At 43.0% G+C, this 16,681-nt stretch overlaps 1 protein-coding gene across 9 annotated transcripts in view; it reads left to right on the forward strand.

The window, feature by feature from the left end:
- The window catches only part of DENND2B (DENN domain containing 2B), a 240,505-nt gene that overhangs the window by 123,872 nt on the left and 99,952 nt on the right, over window positions 1–16,681 (forward strand). For all 9 annotated transcript variants that reach the window (XM_045014300.1, XM_045014298.1, XM_045014299.1 and 6 more), the window contains one exon: window positions 5,632–5,768. In XM_045014300.1, the coding sequence (XP_044870235.1) occupies window positions 5,632–5,768 (137 nt within the window). The remainder of the gene's footprint in view (window positions 1–5,631; window positions 5,769–16,681) is intronic.

Genomic DNA, 16,681 nt, shown 5'->3' on the forward strand with positions numbered 1-16,681 from the left:
AGTGTCCTTGTTGTGTGAGTGTGTTAACCTCAAAGCACATCAATAGGGGATGCATTTGCATCTGAAGGTTGCAGACACAGTAAACATGCCAGTTAGGTGGGATGTTGTCTGTTTCATTCCGTTCTTGGAATTGTCAGTTCTAAATGAGTAGCAATGGATTAGCGAGGGTTTAATTCTGAGAAAACCCTTACAGAGTGGCCTTTGTATGTATAGAGTATACAAAACTGGTGATGAGTATGGTATTTTTAATCCTTACAGCTACGTTTCCACAGTAGACTGTGTGATTTTTAACTGTGTGACTCCCTCTGACTTTTAATGGGAATGATATGGCTCAAAATCTGTTCGCTGCTTGGAAAATGTAGGGGTAAATTGTTCATAACCTTTCAAAGTACTAATTTATGGACACCTTTGGATGCTGTGTGTGTATAACACACACACATTCAGAATTTGAGTTTTACAAGTAACTGCTATGTGCTATTTTGAATGTACTCTATAAATTCAGTATTTGGTACTAGATATTGGCTCAACTTCTTGCTAGCGTATGTCAGCACAACCTGACCTAAAATGCAATGGAGCAGGAGAAAGGGAGGATTGGGCTTTCAGAGCTTGTTTCTGAATTGGATCAAATGACATTACTACTGCTATTTCTCAAAGAAGGAGAGTGAAGAAATGCGAAAAACCAAGATGTGGTTAGTAGTATGTATCTGTGAACCCTGGCTGAAATCTCAGTGAGCAAAACCAATCCTATGAGCTAATCAGAGTTCTCCCTGTAGCTGAATTTGAAAGAAAGCTGCACTCATTTTGCATAGTGCAGCTCTGTGAATGTTCAGATCACCAGAAGTAATTCTTTTGTGTGCTCATATGTAAGTAATGACACGCATTTGAAAACTTAGACAAGTGATATAGTGAGGAATGTGTACAGTGGCTAGAGCAGGGAATTCACTGTATGATCTGTCATTTATTATAATATGTAGCTCTTATATAGCACTTTTAATCAGTAGATCTCAAAGCGCTTTACAAAGGAGGCCAGTATCAAAGTCTTTGTAGTACACGTGCTAAGTGATGACAGATTGCATATTCTCCATCACACAGGCTTACACAGTCACCTGTGCACACAGTTTTTGAGTTCAGTAACCTGTGGTGATTAGGTTAGATAGTGAACTCACAGGGGCAAGGAATATGTCTTTGTACAGCACTCGGCACAATGGGGCCCTAGGCCTGAGTGGGCCCTTTGGCGGTTAGCATTAAACTAATAATGATGATCATTAGGGTGTAAAATGTAGAGTTGAGAGGACTGACATCGTCGCTACTTGATTTAGTTGGGAATTGGTCCTGCTTTGAGCAGGGGGATGGACTAGATGACCTCTTGAGGTCTCTTCCAACCCTGATATTCTATGATCCTACTTGATGCCTTGCACAAACCAGGTCGACTTCTGCAGTCCGATTCCCCACATTCCCCAGCTTTACTCCAGTGTCACAGCACTGATTTCAGTAGAGTTACTGTTCATTTACACAGGTAAGAAAGCAGTGAATCAGGCCCCTAAATTCCGTTCAAGTGATTGCAGTCAAATACTGCAGAAGCAAATTCAAAGCCTGGATTGATGTCCATTGTCGATTCTGTCCCTGAACATCTCTGTGACTCTAGTTTCTAGCTTTAAAATAATTCCCACGTTTGTAAAGTGTTTTGTTTGTAAAGTGATCTTCTGATGCAAATCATTTAAGAGATGCCATGTTTTTATTATTATTATGTATTATTAAAATTGGCATCTCTGAGCTGCCACCTTACTGTTGGTAGATATAATATTTGATATTAGCCCTGCGTGTCAGAACAAACATCTGTGCTGCTTTGCACTTGGCTATCGTGAGAACTTGAACATTTCGTTTAAACTATTACTTCTCTTTGAGTGTTATTGTAGCATAAAACAGAATTGAAAAGTGGTTTACAATCTTTCATACTTGGTTGCCAGGGGGACAGAGTCAGGCAGTATCCTTGGGATCTGGATCCCATAGTGTAGGGGAGCAGGAAAGCAGCAGTGGATGACAACACTGGGGGATGTCTGACTTGGCTGGCCCCTGAGGAAAGAGCATGGAGAAAGGCCAATCTCTTCAGGATGGGCTGTGTGACTAGGCTTCCTGGGATATCTACAAGAGATGGAGGCGTCTTTTGTGAAAGGCAGGGGGAACAATGGAGGAAAAGTATGCAAAGTGTCTGGGGGAACTTGTTAGGAAAGTTTTTCCTGAGCAGGGGGGAGGAGCAATCTGTCCACAGGAGAACCCAAAAGGTCTGGTGGGTCCAGCATTTGTTTAGTCATAATCCATCCCCTGCAGAACAGATATTGTCCTAAATATTGTCACTTCTCGAAAGATGGCTGACATTGTCAGAAAGCTCAAAGAAGCCAATAATAATGATAAAGTCAGCTTTCAAAGGCAGCACAGTGCTTTTCAGAAGATGGTTCCTATTTCTGGGATTTTTTTTAGTTTCATGAGTGCATGAGTTCCCTTGACCCATGGGTCCAGAAATGACTTTTAGGAGCCTATGCACTGCCTTGATTTGTGATGTTGCATTGAAGTCAATGAGTGTTAAATGCCTAACCTACTTAGACATTTTTGAAAATCCCTCTAGGTGCCTATCTGCATCTGTAGGACCCTAAATAGTTTTGAAAACGGTCCCTAAGCCTCTGCGTTGCTGTACTGGTGGTTTACATGAAAAATAGGCCTGAACCAAAATCTCACGGCCAAGCATACCCTAAATTTGGAGTGAGTTCAGAACTGGATCTGAAACTCAGGGTTGGCTCCTATCAGCATCCTGTATCAGTAACATGGATCTGAACATCCTCAGTCTTTATGCAGATTGTAGGCCACTGGTAATCACAGTGGGCCAGCAATCCATGAGGCTAAGCCCAGAGGAATGGACAGTACATAGCTGCCACTTCAGGGAGGTATTGTGTATCTCAGAGAACAAGACTGTGCACCTGCCATTCCTCACCCCAGGCTCCTGATGAACAAATTAGAGAGGGGGAAGCAGTGAGTGGAGCCTAGGTTCCACCTTACCAACACTCCAGACAGCAGCATGGAGCTGGCGTGAATGAAAAAGTGAGAGACACTGATATGAAGGCTTCAGTAAATTCCCTTCCCCTGGGGGGAGCAGGGAAGGAATTGCAATTCCTGGGGTAGCACAGCTGCCGGGCTACCAAGTGCCAGCCCTGTCACACATTCCCACAGTCCAGCTGAACTATTTATGCAACCAGCTATACTGCAGGGATGGCCCTGAACTTGCATCTCCTAACTATTGTGATGCTATGGTGGAAAGAAGGGAAGGGGCCCAATAGTGGGGCTAGTTTCCCTCAGCAGCCAGAGATCTCCACCCAGCTGCTCCCAGAGGGCCCTGAGTACCCATTCACCTCCAGACACACCCAAACTGCTTTCAGCACACCCCCCAGATAGCAAACCCTCCCCAAACAGCACCTCCAGATATCATCATCAGCCACACCCACCCCTCCAACTACCTTCCAGCACTCACCTTCCTAGGCCACAGCCGTCATGTTTTGTGCAGCTCTGTATCCCATCCTTGCCACTGCCTGGAACAGGGTCTGTGAGAGAAATCAGTGACACTTTTATCCATGAGAAACACTGCACATGGAGCTGTGCAAAACCTTGGCAGCCATGTGCTGCCCTTTATGAATGGCTGAGTCTAAAAGCTCAAACTAGCTCATATTTTTTTCCAGTTAAAACTCAGTAGCCATGTAAAACCAACATGGTGCCTCAGCTAAAACAGTAACTGATAACTATTAATGGCCAAGATTTTTTCCAAAATAGAAACCTACATTTTTGTAGTCAGACATCCATAGCTAGGCACCTGATTTTCACAAGTGTCCAGCACCCAGCAGCTCCCATTTTTTCTTGGGTAATGTGTATGCCCCGTTGTCATAGAATCATAGAATATCAGGGTTGGAAGGGACCTCAGGAGGTCATCTAGTCCAACCCCCTACTCAAAGCTCTGCTCAAATCCCCTCTGTGCTTCTGGTGGGATTATGTGTATTGAAAACTAAATTAAGAGAGTAAACTGTTACTATGAGTTCCCAGGTCTCTAAACCTTTCCAGACTATTATACCCTTTTCAGGAGTCTGATTTGTCTTGCATACCCCCAAGTTTCACCTCACTTTAAAACTACTGGACATAAAATCGGACATAAAAATTCAAAAGTGTCTCAGCACACTATTACTGAAAAATTGCTTACTCTTAATTTTTAGCATATGATTACAAAATAAATCAATTGCAATATAAATATTGTACTTACATTTCAGTATATAGAGTAGTATAAACAAATCGTATGAAATTTTAGTTTGCACTGACTTTGTTAGTGCTTTATATGTATCCTAGTGTAAGACTAGGCAAATATCTAGATGAGTGGATGTCGTCCTGGAAGATCTCTGCGTACCCCCAGGGGTACGTCTACCTCTGGTTGAGAACCACTCGCCTAGTGTATCTGGGGAAAGCATAACTTCAAGAGAGCATCTTTCTCCTGGGAAGAGAGGGCAGTGTATTCCAGTGGCTGAAGCACAGGAGAAGTTCTAACCCTAGCTCTGCTATTGACTCATTTACAGTCTAGTAAGTATTTACATGGGGAACAAATCTTTAATAAGGGGCTCTTCAGCCTAGCAGAGAAAGGTATAACACAGTCCAATGGCTGGAAGTTGAACCTAAACATATTCAGCCTGGAAATAAGGTGGACATTTTTGACAGTGAACATAATGAACCATTGGAACCATTTACCAAAGGTCATGGTAGATTCTCCATCACTGGCAATTTTTAAGATTGGATGTTTTTCTATGCGGTATGCTCTAGGAATTATTTTGGGGATGTTCTATAGCCTGTTCTATACAGGAGGTCAGACTGGGTGATCACAACGGTCCCTTCTGGCCTTGGAATCTCTGAAATCTATGAAGTGCTGAGCACAGCCATGCCTAAATGCCTTTAAAAATCTGGGCCTTAGTCTCTCTGTGCCTCATTTCCCCATCTGTACAATGGGGGTAATAGCATTTCCCTATCTCCCAAGGTGGTTGTGAGGATAAAGACACCAAAGACTGTGAGGCACCCAGATACTATAGGAATGGTGGGTTATGTAAGTGGTTACATAGATAGGACCTGTTCTTTTCATTATGCTGTTTCATCATAATTCACTTAGGGCTTGATGGTGCCCCCGGACTAATCGGCCATGTTCAGGTACATTGGAGAGTCAGAACCCCACTTGTGTCTGTGCATGGGCTACCCAATCTTTGGTTTGGGTGGAAAGGATGGGGAATGGAAAGAGCTTTTGGTCTACCCACCAGCACAGCTGAACTGGCTTGTGAGGTACCATAATTTCCTGCTGGTACAGGCCAGCAGCAACATGGAGGAAACAGAGAGGTAATTTTTCCTCTTGGAGGCACAATTCCTTCCCTGCACTATTCCCTGGGCAACACAGCTATGTGCTACTCCCTACTCAGGGGTTGGCCACCCCAGCTCTTAAAGTACAGCTCAGACATTTTCAGTGATTTTTATCATCACTCGGAGAACAAATGAACAGCTGATTCTTTAGGTCATTATAAAACCTTCATACTAATTACTTCATTGCATTGTTTTAAACTCTAGAAAATCCTTTGAGTTTGAAGATGCTTCAAGCCTGCAGTCTTTGTACCCTCCCTCCCCAACTGAGAACGGTACAGAAAGCCAGCATAAGTTTGGATCCAAGAGCACTTTAGAGGAGAATGCCTATGAAGACATTGTAGGTAAGGACCTGTTACAGCACATGAAATAGCTACTTGATGTTGAGCAATTGTGGTTAGACAATACATTGTTGAACACATGCCCTGAACAAAAACGCTCAGCTGCTGCCAGTAAGAAGAAATGAAATGGGGCAGAGGGGAGGTAAATGGGCTGATGCATCAGAGCAAACGCATTATTCACAGTCTGCACGCAGGAGGTCTTGATTCCTTCAAACCTCATTGAATGGTTTTATTGGAAACAGATTGGTCAGCCATCCTTGTGCTTTTCATGGACTAACTCACTGTTTCCTAAAGGCTTGGCTTGAAGCCACAGTGGGTTTAAAATGTATGGGGGAGGGGAGGGAACAATAGATGCAGAGTTTGCAGAACTATCAAGCAGCAGGGCTGTTCTTCTTGGAGTTGTGTGGTCAGCCTAAGCTCTGGAGGACTTCTGTGGGGACTGTCCCAGAGCAATTGTTCTGTGATCTTCCCTCACGCCTAGTTGATTGGATTGGTTACAAAGAATTTCATCTTTCTGTGCTGTCAGGAATGCCAAACATTGTCTTGATTAAGCCACAGAAATAAAAATAATCTTCCTCAACCCAAGAAGAAAATGACTGGCCCTTTTTATTGTATATGTTCTTTTAACATATGCCCGTCAAAAGAAATGTTATAATAATTGGTACTAGGGACTTGGACCACAGATTTTCCATATGGCCGAGGAGTGCCTGCATTTTTTTTTTTTGAGAAGGGTGCCCAGCTGGCATCCCTGGACACTGAAGCCTTCTCATGTATATACAGAGCAGTTGACAGTGGCGATGCAAGTTTTCTTCTCCGCCCCGTCTGTCTTATCTAGCTGCGATACTAAAGCACCTGTCACTATTGCTGTGGTGTCTAGAGGTTGTGGAGAAAAATGGGACTCGTTCCTGCAAGGGGCTGAGCACATTCAACTCCCATTGAAGCCAGCGGCAGTTGAGGATTCTCAGTATCTAGCAGAATTGTGCCCATGGTGGGATCTGCCCAGAAGGAACAGTCAGTCCTTCTTATTCCTTGGTTTAGCTGTCTGCTTTTATCTTCCTTTGGTTTATGCTTTGGCAAAGAGGTACGTCTCAAAGCAGTGAACAGAGTTATTCTTCCCCAGTCTCTTTTGTGGCAGTGCCCATGAGGTGTGGGCCTGTTGTTGCCTCTGGCTCCCTTGGGCTTACAGCTGGGCTCTGTTAGTTGAGATGCTGCTGAAGTGGCACATCCTGGCAGGAGATGCTGCCCTTGGACTAGCATGGGCCTATCCCACTAAGGGACTTGGCAGGTTAATGACAGAGCCTGGCAGCGTACTTCATCCCTCTCCTAGAGAGACCAGCACTAGAAGTGAGAGAGCAGTTGATTTTCCAGGCCCATTCAGCCTTTGTTTTGCCAATTAGTGTGGTTTTCAGTAATGTGTGTGGTCCATCACTCCTGGTTGGGGTCAGATTACCTTACTAGGGAAACAAAAACCTGTTAAAATATTCCTCTCACTCTCTGTTTTAACCTGGTAACTAATATGGATGGACAGACACAGCTGGCCTTATGGCTATAACAGTGTCTCTTTGTTCATCCTTCAGGCCAAAATTCTGCCCTTGAGAGGGCAGCTTCCAGTGACTTCAGTGTAAATCTGGCACGCACACAAACAGACACGTCTGAAGGCAGAATTTTCCCCTCTCTGTTTTAAAACAGCTCAGCTATGCTTTCCAGTTCTCTCACTCAAAGAAGATGCTCTGAGAACTGCAGGGGTACTCCTGTCCCATCTGTGCACATAAACCTGCACCAGAGGCTGTGTAGGCAGAAGAATACACTTGGCATGAAAAGTTCTCACTAGTAATCGCAGAACTTCTACATAAGCTGACAGACCCACTGGGTAGCTGACATGGGAAAGCCATATTGCACGTTACATTACACATCACTGCTCAGGGACTGTCAACACGCTGCCAGATGTTAAGTTTGTAACACTTGTTTTCCCCCTTTCCGTGTGTTTTTTACATTGTAAAATCAAAACAAAATGCTCAGCATTGGAAAAAATATGCCTTTTGGCTAAAAGGGACACAGGGTCCAGTATAATAGAATAATAATTTACTCTTCTATCTTCTGAGAACTATAAACCTGCTCCTGAAAGATTATATCTTGGGTACATTGACAAGGCATTGGGGAGAGTCTGCAGTGTTTCTATCAGTGGATAAACAGAGAACTTCATTGTTTTCTACTTCTTTCTAACAGTCTCTTTTCCAAAGTGCTACCTTCAATACATGCTGTGATGGAAGAATACCTAATTAATATAATTCTTTATAGAAGCCAACACATATTAATAGAGTAAAGCCAAAACAAAGCAGTTTGATCTCAGCCTTTAATGAAAATCTGCTAGTGTAGTCTACTTGATCATTTGTTATCTAACACATTGTATGTCATAATTAATACATAACTGGTAGTTTTAGGCCCAAATCTTTAAAGAGCACTTTTTTATGTGCCATCATAGATTGTGCTCATGCAAGTACATTTTGTAGATTTGGGCTTAAGTCATGGAAAGAAATCACTTTCTGTCACTGCTAACTGGGTTTGCAGATGAATGCTTGACCTAGAGGTGAAAATCTGTCTAGCCCATAACTGATTGCCTGAGTCATCTATTCACTAAAGCCTCGCTGGTGACTAACTGACCATGACTGTAGTAATACAGAAAGTTTTGCCAAAATAAATATGAATAATGCTGGTAACTGTATAAAAACAGGGAATCCCAGGCATTGCCATGGAGTTCCTTGCTCCTGGGACAAGGCTGCAGAATTTTTCGAGGCCTAAAGATCCATACTTTTCATCTACCTCAAACCTGCTTGCTTCTCATTCTATCTAAACTCTGTCTTGGTGGATGCAGAATTAAATCCATGGGAGCTGTATTGTCTGCTGCTAGCATTTGTATTGTGAACCATTGGTAGCAGAAGTCTATCCTTTCAGTGGAAAATGGATGGCAGTTGTGGATGCTTGTCTTCTTTGAGAGAGAATTATCTACAAGGGAGGAGTGTCTCTGAAAAGCTTTTACAATATATGGGGCAGTGACATGAGTGCTATCTGATACTGAACTCTATAATCAGAGCTAATATAGGGATCAAACTATTACCTTCAGGCATGCAAGGACCATTCAGATTCATTGTTCTTTGGTAGTAGTTCCTTACTCAATAAACCTTACATTATCCTAATGCATACTTACACCATACTTTTGTCTTCCTTCCTCCATACAGTGTTTTCTTTTTCTTCAGGTTGGGGAGGGCAGGAAATAAAGCAGTGGTGGATTATTGTTGCTAATTTGTTTTGTTTTTAATTTATATTAGTCAAAGAGCTGAATTGCTGTTTTACACAATATTTTTAAACTAACTGATAGAACTTTGAAGTCCATTAAAGTACCTACAGTTGCAAGACAGAAGCTTTGTTTAATTTTGTAACATTTTTGTAATTTTCACAGATTAAATGTAAATTCAAGCAAGAGACTGGAAAACAATAATCCCCTCTAAACTGAGTAGTAAAAGATTAGATAAAGGGGAGCACATTCTGGATATTATTCAGAGCTCAACTGAATGTGCGTGGAACCATGTGGGCTTCATTTGTCTTCCATACTGGAGCTTGGTGGAATGTGACAGTCATAGTAAACTTTACATAATTTTGCTTCTTGTGGTTTAGAATGAGCCTTTAATCAGACCCAAACTGCTGTGGCTTTATACATTCAGTTGGGGAAACCTACCATGCTTGGCTTGGTATACATTTAGAAAACGATCATAGCAATATAACAGAGATGTCTGAAAACATCGTTTCTGCTGCTCTTGTAGACAGCAGCATTTCCTGCCATATGTGTCATATGTTTTCAGTTTTCCAGCCCCTTTCCCAATGATTAGTGAAATAATTTTGAACATTGCTATCTAATTAAGTCTAATCTCTGGTATTTCTAAAGCACCTCTCACCTTAGTGTCTAGCCTTTAGAAGAGAGCAAATGATGTCATTGCCACTGACGGTGAACTAAGACGGTGAGATGAAGACAATGCAAAGCACAGAGCAGTTACTCTCCACAGTTGTAAAATGTTGGTGAAAATTTGATAAAATGGTGATTAAAAAACAATCAAACAAGAAAATGGGCAACAATTCATATTAGAAAATAGATTGTTTAAAAAATCTAATTTTACAAGTACAGTAAGAGTTTATTCATGCCAAGAAACACTTCTTACCTTCTGAACCGTCAGAGTGCTAGCGGTTCAACAAAATTGGTGGAGCTTGTCTCTAACATGAGACTTTATAGAAAACCCAGTGTTCAGTGGGGCTGCATGTGCTCAAAGAGTGTGTTGCATCTTAGCAAGGAACTGTTCACGATCTCTCTGGCACCTCTGCAGTTGCCCTGTCCAAGAAGGATGCTACTCTTTTTTTGCTGAGAAATCTGCCTACCCTGACTGTTGACAGAAAAAGTTTTCCTGAGAAGGGTGGGGCTGACTTGCATTCTTTTCCTCCTTGGAGCTGTATTAATAGTGATCATGTAATTAAAAGCTCTGCGGTTTCTTGTTTCTCTGCTACTTATGAAACCATGGAGACTTATTAAACACCCAGCCTTTGTATATGTGCCAGACTGTTCTTCTATCAGGTGTAGTCCTTTACTGGACTTTTGTTTGAGATAGGATTTATTGCAGTCACATGCATTGGTGTAGAGATGTCTTGCTCCCACGATAGAGAAGGTTATCATTATAGCTTGCCAGGTCATACACAACAATTTGTTCATTTACTAAATTTCTGTCTTTAGTGAGTATGGATCTGAACAGGCTACAGGTGATGATCTATCGTAACTGTAAAAATTAGCAGGTAGATTCATCAACACTGTGAGTCTTTCAACTGAGACTAGGTCTAGTTAACCTCAAATTATTTGGCTGCATAGTGTTCATTTAAATAGTAGGGAAGAATAACTCCCCTCCACATTAGGAATTTCTAGGTAGAATTCGGTGACGTGTTATACAGGAGAGTCAGACTAGATAATCATCATGGTCTTTTCTGGCCTGAAAGCCTATTAAATCGATGAGAAACAATGGAACTATGCTGATTTACATCAGCTGAGAATCTGACCCTTTGATTTTAAGCAGGCCTGGCTCAAGAAAAAAGATATATAAGTACAGTACCTACAAGGAAATTCCCCTTGTTTTTAAAAAATAAATTAAACAAATTGACTTTGGGACACAGCTGTGTAGTAACAGAACATGGGGAGGGAGCACTTTTCCTTGCACTATTGCACTCTGCCTTGCACAATACACAAAGAGGACACTACATTATAGACTGAACTTGGAATGCTCCAAATGCTTTGTACACACAGGGCCAGATTCACTTTTTCTAATGTGGAGAGTGGCAAGTTACATCCAGGGGCGGCTCCAGGCACCAGCGCAGCAAGCGCGTGCCTGGGGCAGCAAGCTGCGGGGGGCTGCCGGTCGCTGTGAGGGCAGCAGGCAGGTGGCTTCCAGCAGCGCGCCTGCGGGAGGTCCACCGGCCCTGCGGCTTCAGCAGTAATTCGGCGGCGGGGACGCTGATGGCGTGGCACCAGCAGACCTCTCACAGGCATGCCGCCGAATCCGCGTGACTAGCAGACCGCCCGCAGGCGCGCCACCGAAAGCCGCCTGCCTGCCGTGCTTGGGGCGGCAAAAAACATAGAGCTGCCCCTGGTTACATCCTGTCCCCAAGCCCCCAGAAGTGACAGATGTGCCACAGAAGAGGGCCAGTTGTGGTATTGCCACTGCCTTCCACCAGGCATTCCTTTTGGTCCGGGACAGGTTTCAGTTTGTGGCCAGGACTCCATAGGCACGCCACTGCTATTGGGACACACTGAACAAGTTTGTATCCTGGCTAGGGTTGGTAACATGCCCTAGTTGTTTAATGCTGCACACTTTGGGGTTGTATTAGCCCTTCCTCCCTAACCCTTGGCAGGTTTTCTGACAAGGTCTTTCCCTCCAGCTGTACTCTTCTGTCAGAATAGCTCCAGGGCTGAATCTATCCCATTAGCTAATTGTTTTCCATACATCTTTTTGTAGGAGATAACGAAGTGCCTGATCCTGCCCCCATGAGAGTTTTGCTCTTGTCTTAAATAGGATCAGGATCAGTCCCCAAGTATTATTATGTCCATATTGCAGAAGGGGATACGGTCACATTGAAGTTAAGTGACTTGCCCAAGGCCATATTGGGGAGTCAGTGTCAAAACTTGGACTAGAACTCACTAGTAGCAGGCTTCTGGCTCTAGGTTAGAGTTAGATCACTAGACCGTGTCTCTCTGGCTCACTGTCATGGTTGATATAATCAGCAGTGGGTGGGTGGGTGGGTGGGGGGCGTTTCTTGTTCATAAAGTTTAGGTAAATTTTCAGCCACCATTTAAAATATAATATAGAATGAACAAGCATGGAAGATTGATACCAACAAATAGCCACAGTCAGGAAGTGCCCCTGTAGAACTTGCTCCAGTGGAATAGGAATTGCCATTGAGAAGCTGCCAAGCTTCTAGATAGACAAGATATTAAAGAAGGACAGAGAATACAGAAAGGGAGAAGGGTGAAAGGATAGTCAGTGGCATTCGTTGGTATCATGCATATATCTGTGCAAAAATCATTACATTCATTAATCAGGATCCCAACTGGAAATTATTAGGAAACAAGGTGATTTTTATTTTAAAGTTGGGCTATGAAGTTCATGTCCAAATCTGGATGCTAACCCTCTGAAAGAGTGGAGGCATTTGGATCTGGGATTTGGGCATTGCCCATTATAGAGATAGGAGTTAGCTTTAAAATTTGGTTCTAGATTCAGATCTGATCTCTTTTTCTCCCGCCCTCCACATCCAGAGTTTTTACTTTGGCCTATTATGGAGACTGGAGACCGTCACAAATTCCTGATCTGGTTCCAAACTTCCCCCAAATTCAGGGATGTCTAGAGTCAGGATTTTGGTTCAGACCCATCTCTCTTTTATTTATTTGTCAAACATTCAGAAATTATTTGAGGCCAGACAAAATGCGCCTTTGAAGCCTGTGAAGCTCCCAGTCAGCTGAACCATACATGATTTTTTTTTTTTTTAAGATTGGCTTTAAATAAAAGGTGATAGTTAAGTTGTGTTGGAAATCTGGCCTTCTGAGAACGGATGTAAGGCAGGAAAAGGAGATACACAGAAAAACTGAGCAGCTTAAAGTAGATGCAGCTGCTGTCAGCCACTATGTGCGCTTTGATGTCTGCAGAACTGCTGCAGTCTACTGATGAAAATTGAAGGACTTGTAGTATTTCTAAAATTAAGATGGAATTTCTGAATGGGGTTCAAGCACTTCCTCCCCTTTTGCTCTGGGGGCTATATTGGAAAGAGTTTGTAGCATAGGGGAGCTGCTCCCTAGAATGCAGAGAATGCAATAGTGGCTGGGGTTTGTGAGGAATATGTACTGGGAAGGAGGTTCTGTGTGTTCCCCGGATCATCACACCTGTCCATAAGCCGCTCAGTTGAGTCCTGTATGTTTCAATAGCCTATGGATAATTGGAAACTTAAACTAGTAAATGTTTATAGCTGCACATGGCATTGTAAGGGTAGATAGAGACAATGTCAACTAAAACATCACACTTCTGTCTGAAATACTGTTAGCTACTGATGTTTCAACTAACACCTAAGAAGACCAGAACCAGGGTAGATTAGAGGAACAAAATATTTCCTCTAGTCTTTCTGTTTGTTGTTATGCACATTTCATTTTGTGGTTTGTCTAGCGTAGCTGGTCAGTTTCCCCTGCTGTGGGTCTGGGTCTTTCTCACAGCAACAGGGGAAAGCAAAACATTGAAAAAATAAATGATTGTAAAACTACAAAATTGGCAGAGATACAAAGGAGTGGGCGGAGTTAACTTTATTGTTCTGTTTGTTAATTCACTAGATTTCAAGGTGACTCAGCCCATGTAAATCTCATGCTTCATGGCCTTGACTGATCCCCACGCAGGCTAGCGAGAAAAATGTCCCTCCCCCACTTTCAGAGCACTTCAAAATTGACCAGGTGCAGAGTTTTCACTACTTTCTCCAAGTCTAATGTTTCCCAAGGTCTAGACCCCCGAGAAAGTATGGATGACTAGATGGGGGGGTAGGCCAATCTCTCAGTTGCTCTCCAGAGTGAGCAGTTCGTTACTGGATAGAACCGAGGGAATTGTGGGCATTTGATTCTACCACCCCACACCAATTCCCATAATACACAGTAACAATTTCCCATAAGGTAGTGTTCCAGAAGGCAGAGCACAGGGCACTGGGATGCCTTACCACTGTGCAACATGCTTTTGCTGATACAGCTTGATGCTGTGTGGACTCTGTGCTGTCACAAGTGTCTGAGAGGAAACTAACTACGTAAGTAGTATTGTTGGTGACAAAGCTCTTACTGGTACTACTTTCTAGTGTGTAGACAAGGCCTCAGCTTAAAAAAAAAGAGTAGATTTCTAGCTGTTATGGTTGTGAAGGAACCTTCAAAACATGAAGTGACCCTAACTGACGCATAGACATTTGGCTGAGTTTTCAGAGAATCTGAATCAGTAGCTTTAAGGTGTGAGCTGCCCCATCTATTCCAATGGGTCTAATGCCGATACTTGAAATGTCAAGATTGTTACCTATTTCACATCAAAGCCTGTAAGAAAGGAGTGGGGTGGGATGTGTGTGTGTGTGTGTTTGTGGGGGGAATCAGGTTGTGAAGTTCTACCCCAGCATGCCCAAAAGGAGGTGGCACAAACGAAGTGGGCATGGGAGATGTGTAAACTGACAAGTGTTGGCCTTTAGCAAACACATGGCAGGGCTGCTGGGTGGGGAGAGGGCTTGATTGGTTTGATTTTTTTTTCCCTTGAGGAGAGCTCAGCTTTCAATCATTTGGGAAACACTTCATTGATCCGTTCCAGTAGGGCAATTCCTCTATTTCCTCAACCAGTTAGCAGTTAAGCACTAGAACGTCCGTGAGCCATACCACAGGACATTTAACAAATACATATGAAGAATTAGTTGCTTTATCGAGTCCTATTTTCCACAAGTCAAGAGCTAATGAATCGATGATTGAGATCCAGTCGGAAAATACTCCTGCTTGATTTTCCTTTCAAGCTAGGACGTGTGCAGAGCTTTTCCAGTAGACCTGGAAATGGCTCAATAGAGGGAGTGCTTGGGCTCTCGATGTTTCCAGTAAAATCCTGTCATTGTATATCGTATTATCATCATCCATCATACTATCATATCACACCAAGACAGAGTGTCAAATCTGAGAGAGGCTAGAATTGCCCAATTCCCAGGAAACTGAAGCAGCCTGACTGTTTGAGAACTTATGCCTTTGCCTTCAATGCCGTGCTTGTATCTCCACTGAAGCATGACACCTGTGGCTTTAGATTAGCTGTCTGCTGAGCTCCGTGTAAGCTTGAAAGCTTCTCTCTCTCACGAACAGAAGTTGCTCCAATAAAAGATATTACCTCACTGACTTTGTCAATCAAAGACAGAACAGTGATTGGTACAGGATGATGATGGCCCAGATGGTGGTTGGGTCTGAAAGGGAAAGGTATTGCCCTGTCTTCCTTTAGCAGTCTGGAAAGCATAGCAGCTTATAGAGAATGTAATTGTGGCAGTGTTCATAATAGATGTTGTAAGGTAATGCCAGCCAGAGCACATTAACCAGCATTCATATGTGCATGTCAAAGCAGGGCCAAAGAGTATTCTGGCTGTCCTGTCCTGTTGGTAATCAGACTGTTGATTTGTTGCTACATTGAGGTATTTGGGATTCAGTTATTTTAAAAAGTTGTCCTGGGCCTTGCATATATTCCCCAGTATCCTTTGTAGAGTCTGTTCTCACAATTAAAGTTTCTACTATAATTTGTTTTAAAAGTCTCCTTGAGCCACATGACCAAGTGTTCTGGATTTATAGCAGTCAGCTGTGCAGGTCAGGAAGATGCAAAGTAAGGGGGCCTGATTCTGATCTGACATATCCTAGTCTACATCCACATTGAAGCCACTGAAATAAATGGTTTTACACCAGGGTGTTAAACCAGCATCAGCAAGAGCAGAATATCAGGCACAAGGATGTTATACTGTGCTAATGTTTGGTCGCCACCTACGTTTATTCAAGTGATTTTGGACTGTGTCTGAGATGGATGACTGCTTTGCTGGCAAATATTTTTATTGGTCTATCAGCCACAGTTGTTCATCTGTAACTAATACTGTTAGTATTGCAAATCTGAGCTCTTACAGTCCCCACAGAGAAAGTGGAAAGAGGAAATTCTCTGCGATACTCTTCTGGTTATCTTACTGCAAAGCTGGAAAAGATTAGAAACTGCCGTTTATGAACCACAGCTGGGGACTAACATGCCTATGGACCAGGGCTCAAAGCGCAGATCCCATCTAAGGCTTTTTTCCTTTGGAAACATAGTACTCCATGCTACAGACGCTGATCCTTTTTCTCCTTCAAAAGCAGGCTTTAAGGATTATACACAGGTAAAAGTCTCTAACTCGGTTCTCAACTGCTGTAGCTGTGGAGCAAATATGCTGTGCCTTGCATGTACTTTGTTATATTAATTCACTAATTCATAAACACAAAACTCTTCGGGCCAGATTCTCAACTAGGGTAAACTGATATAGCTGCATTGAAGCTGAGCTACACCAATCTATACCACTGGGAATCTTGTCCTCGGTACTATATGATAGTGCAGAGATTTTGTGGTTCTCATCCATGTGCTCTGAAAGTTCCTCCCAGAATACATGCAGACATCTGGTTTCTCCCCAGAAGATAGTGATATTGGTCTGTACTGGGGTAGGATGACGGGTAAAATGCATGAGCTGGGCATACCTGGAATGCTGCTTTAGTGTGATTTCAGGGCAGGTGTCTGGCTAATTCGCTGCTGAGCTGCTCTTTTGGCTTTTAGTGGGGTAGGTGTTCTGGGCTC

This window comes from Mauremys mutica, chromosome 4, assembly GCF_020497125.1.
Source record: "Mauremys mutica isolate MM-2020 ecotype Southern chromosome 4, ASM2049712v1, whole genome shotgun sequence".
Taxonomy (NCBI): domain Eukaryota; kingdom Metazoa; phylum Chordata; order Testudines; family Geoemydidae; genus Mauremys; species Mauremys mutica.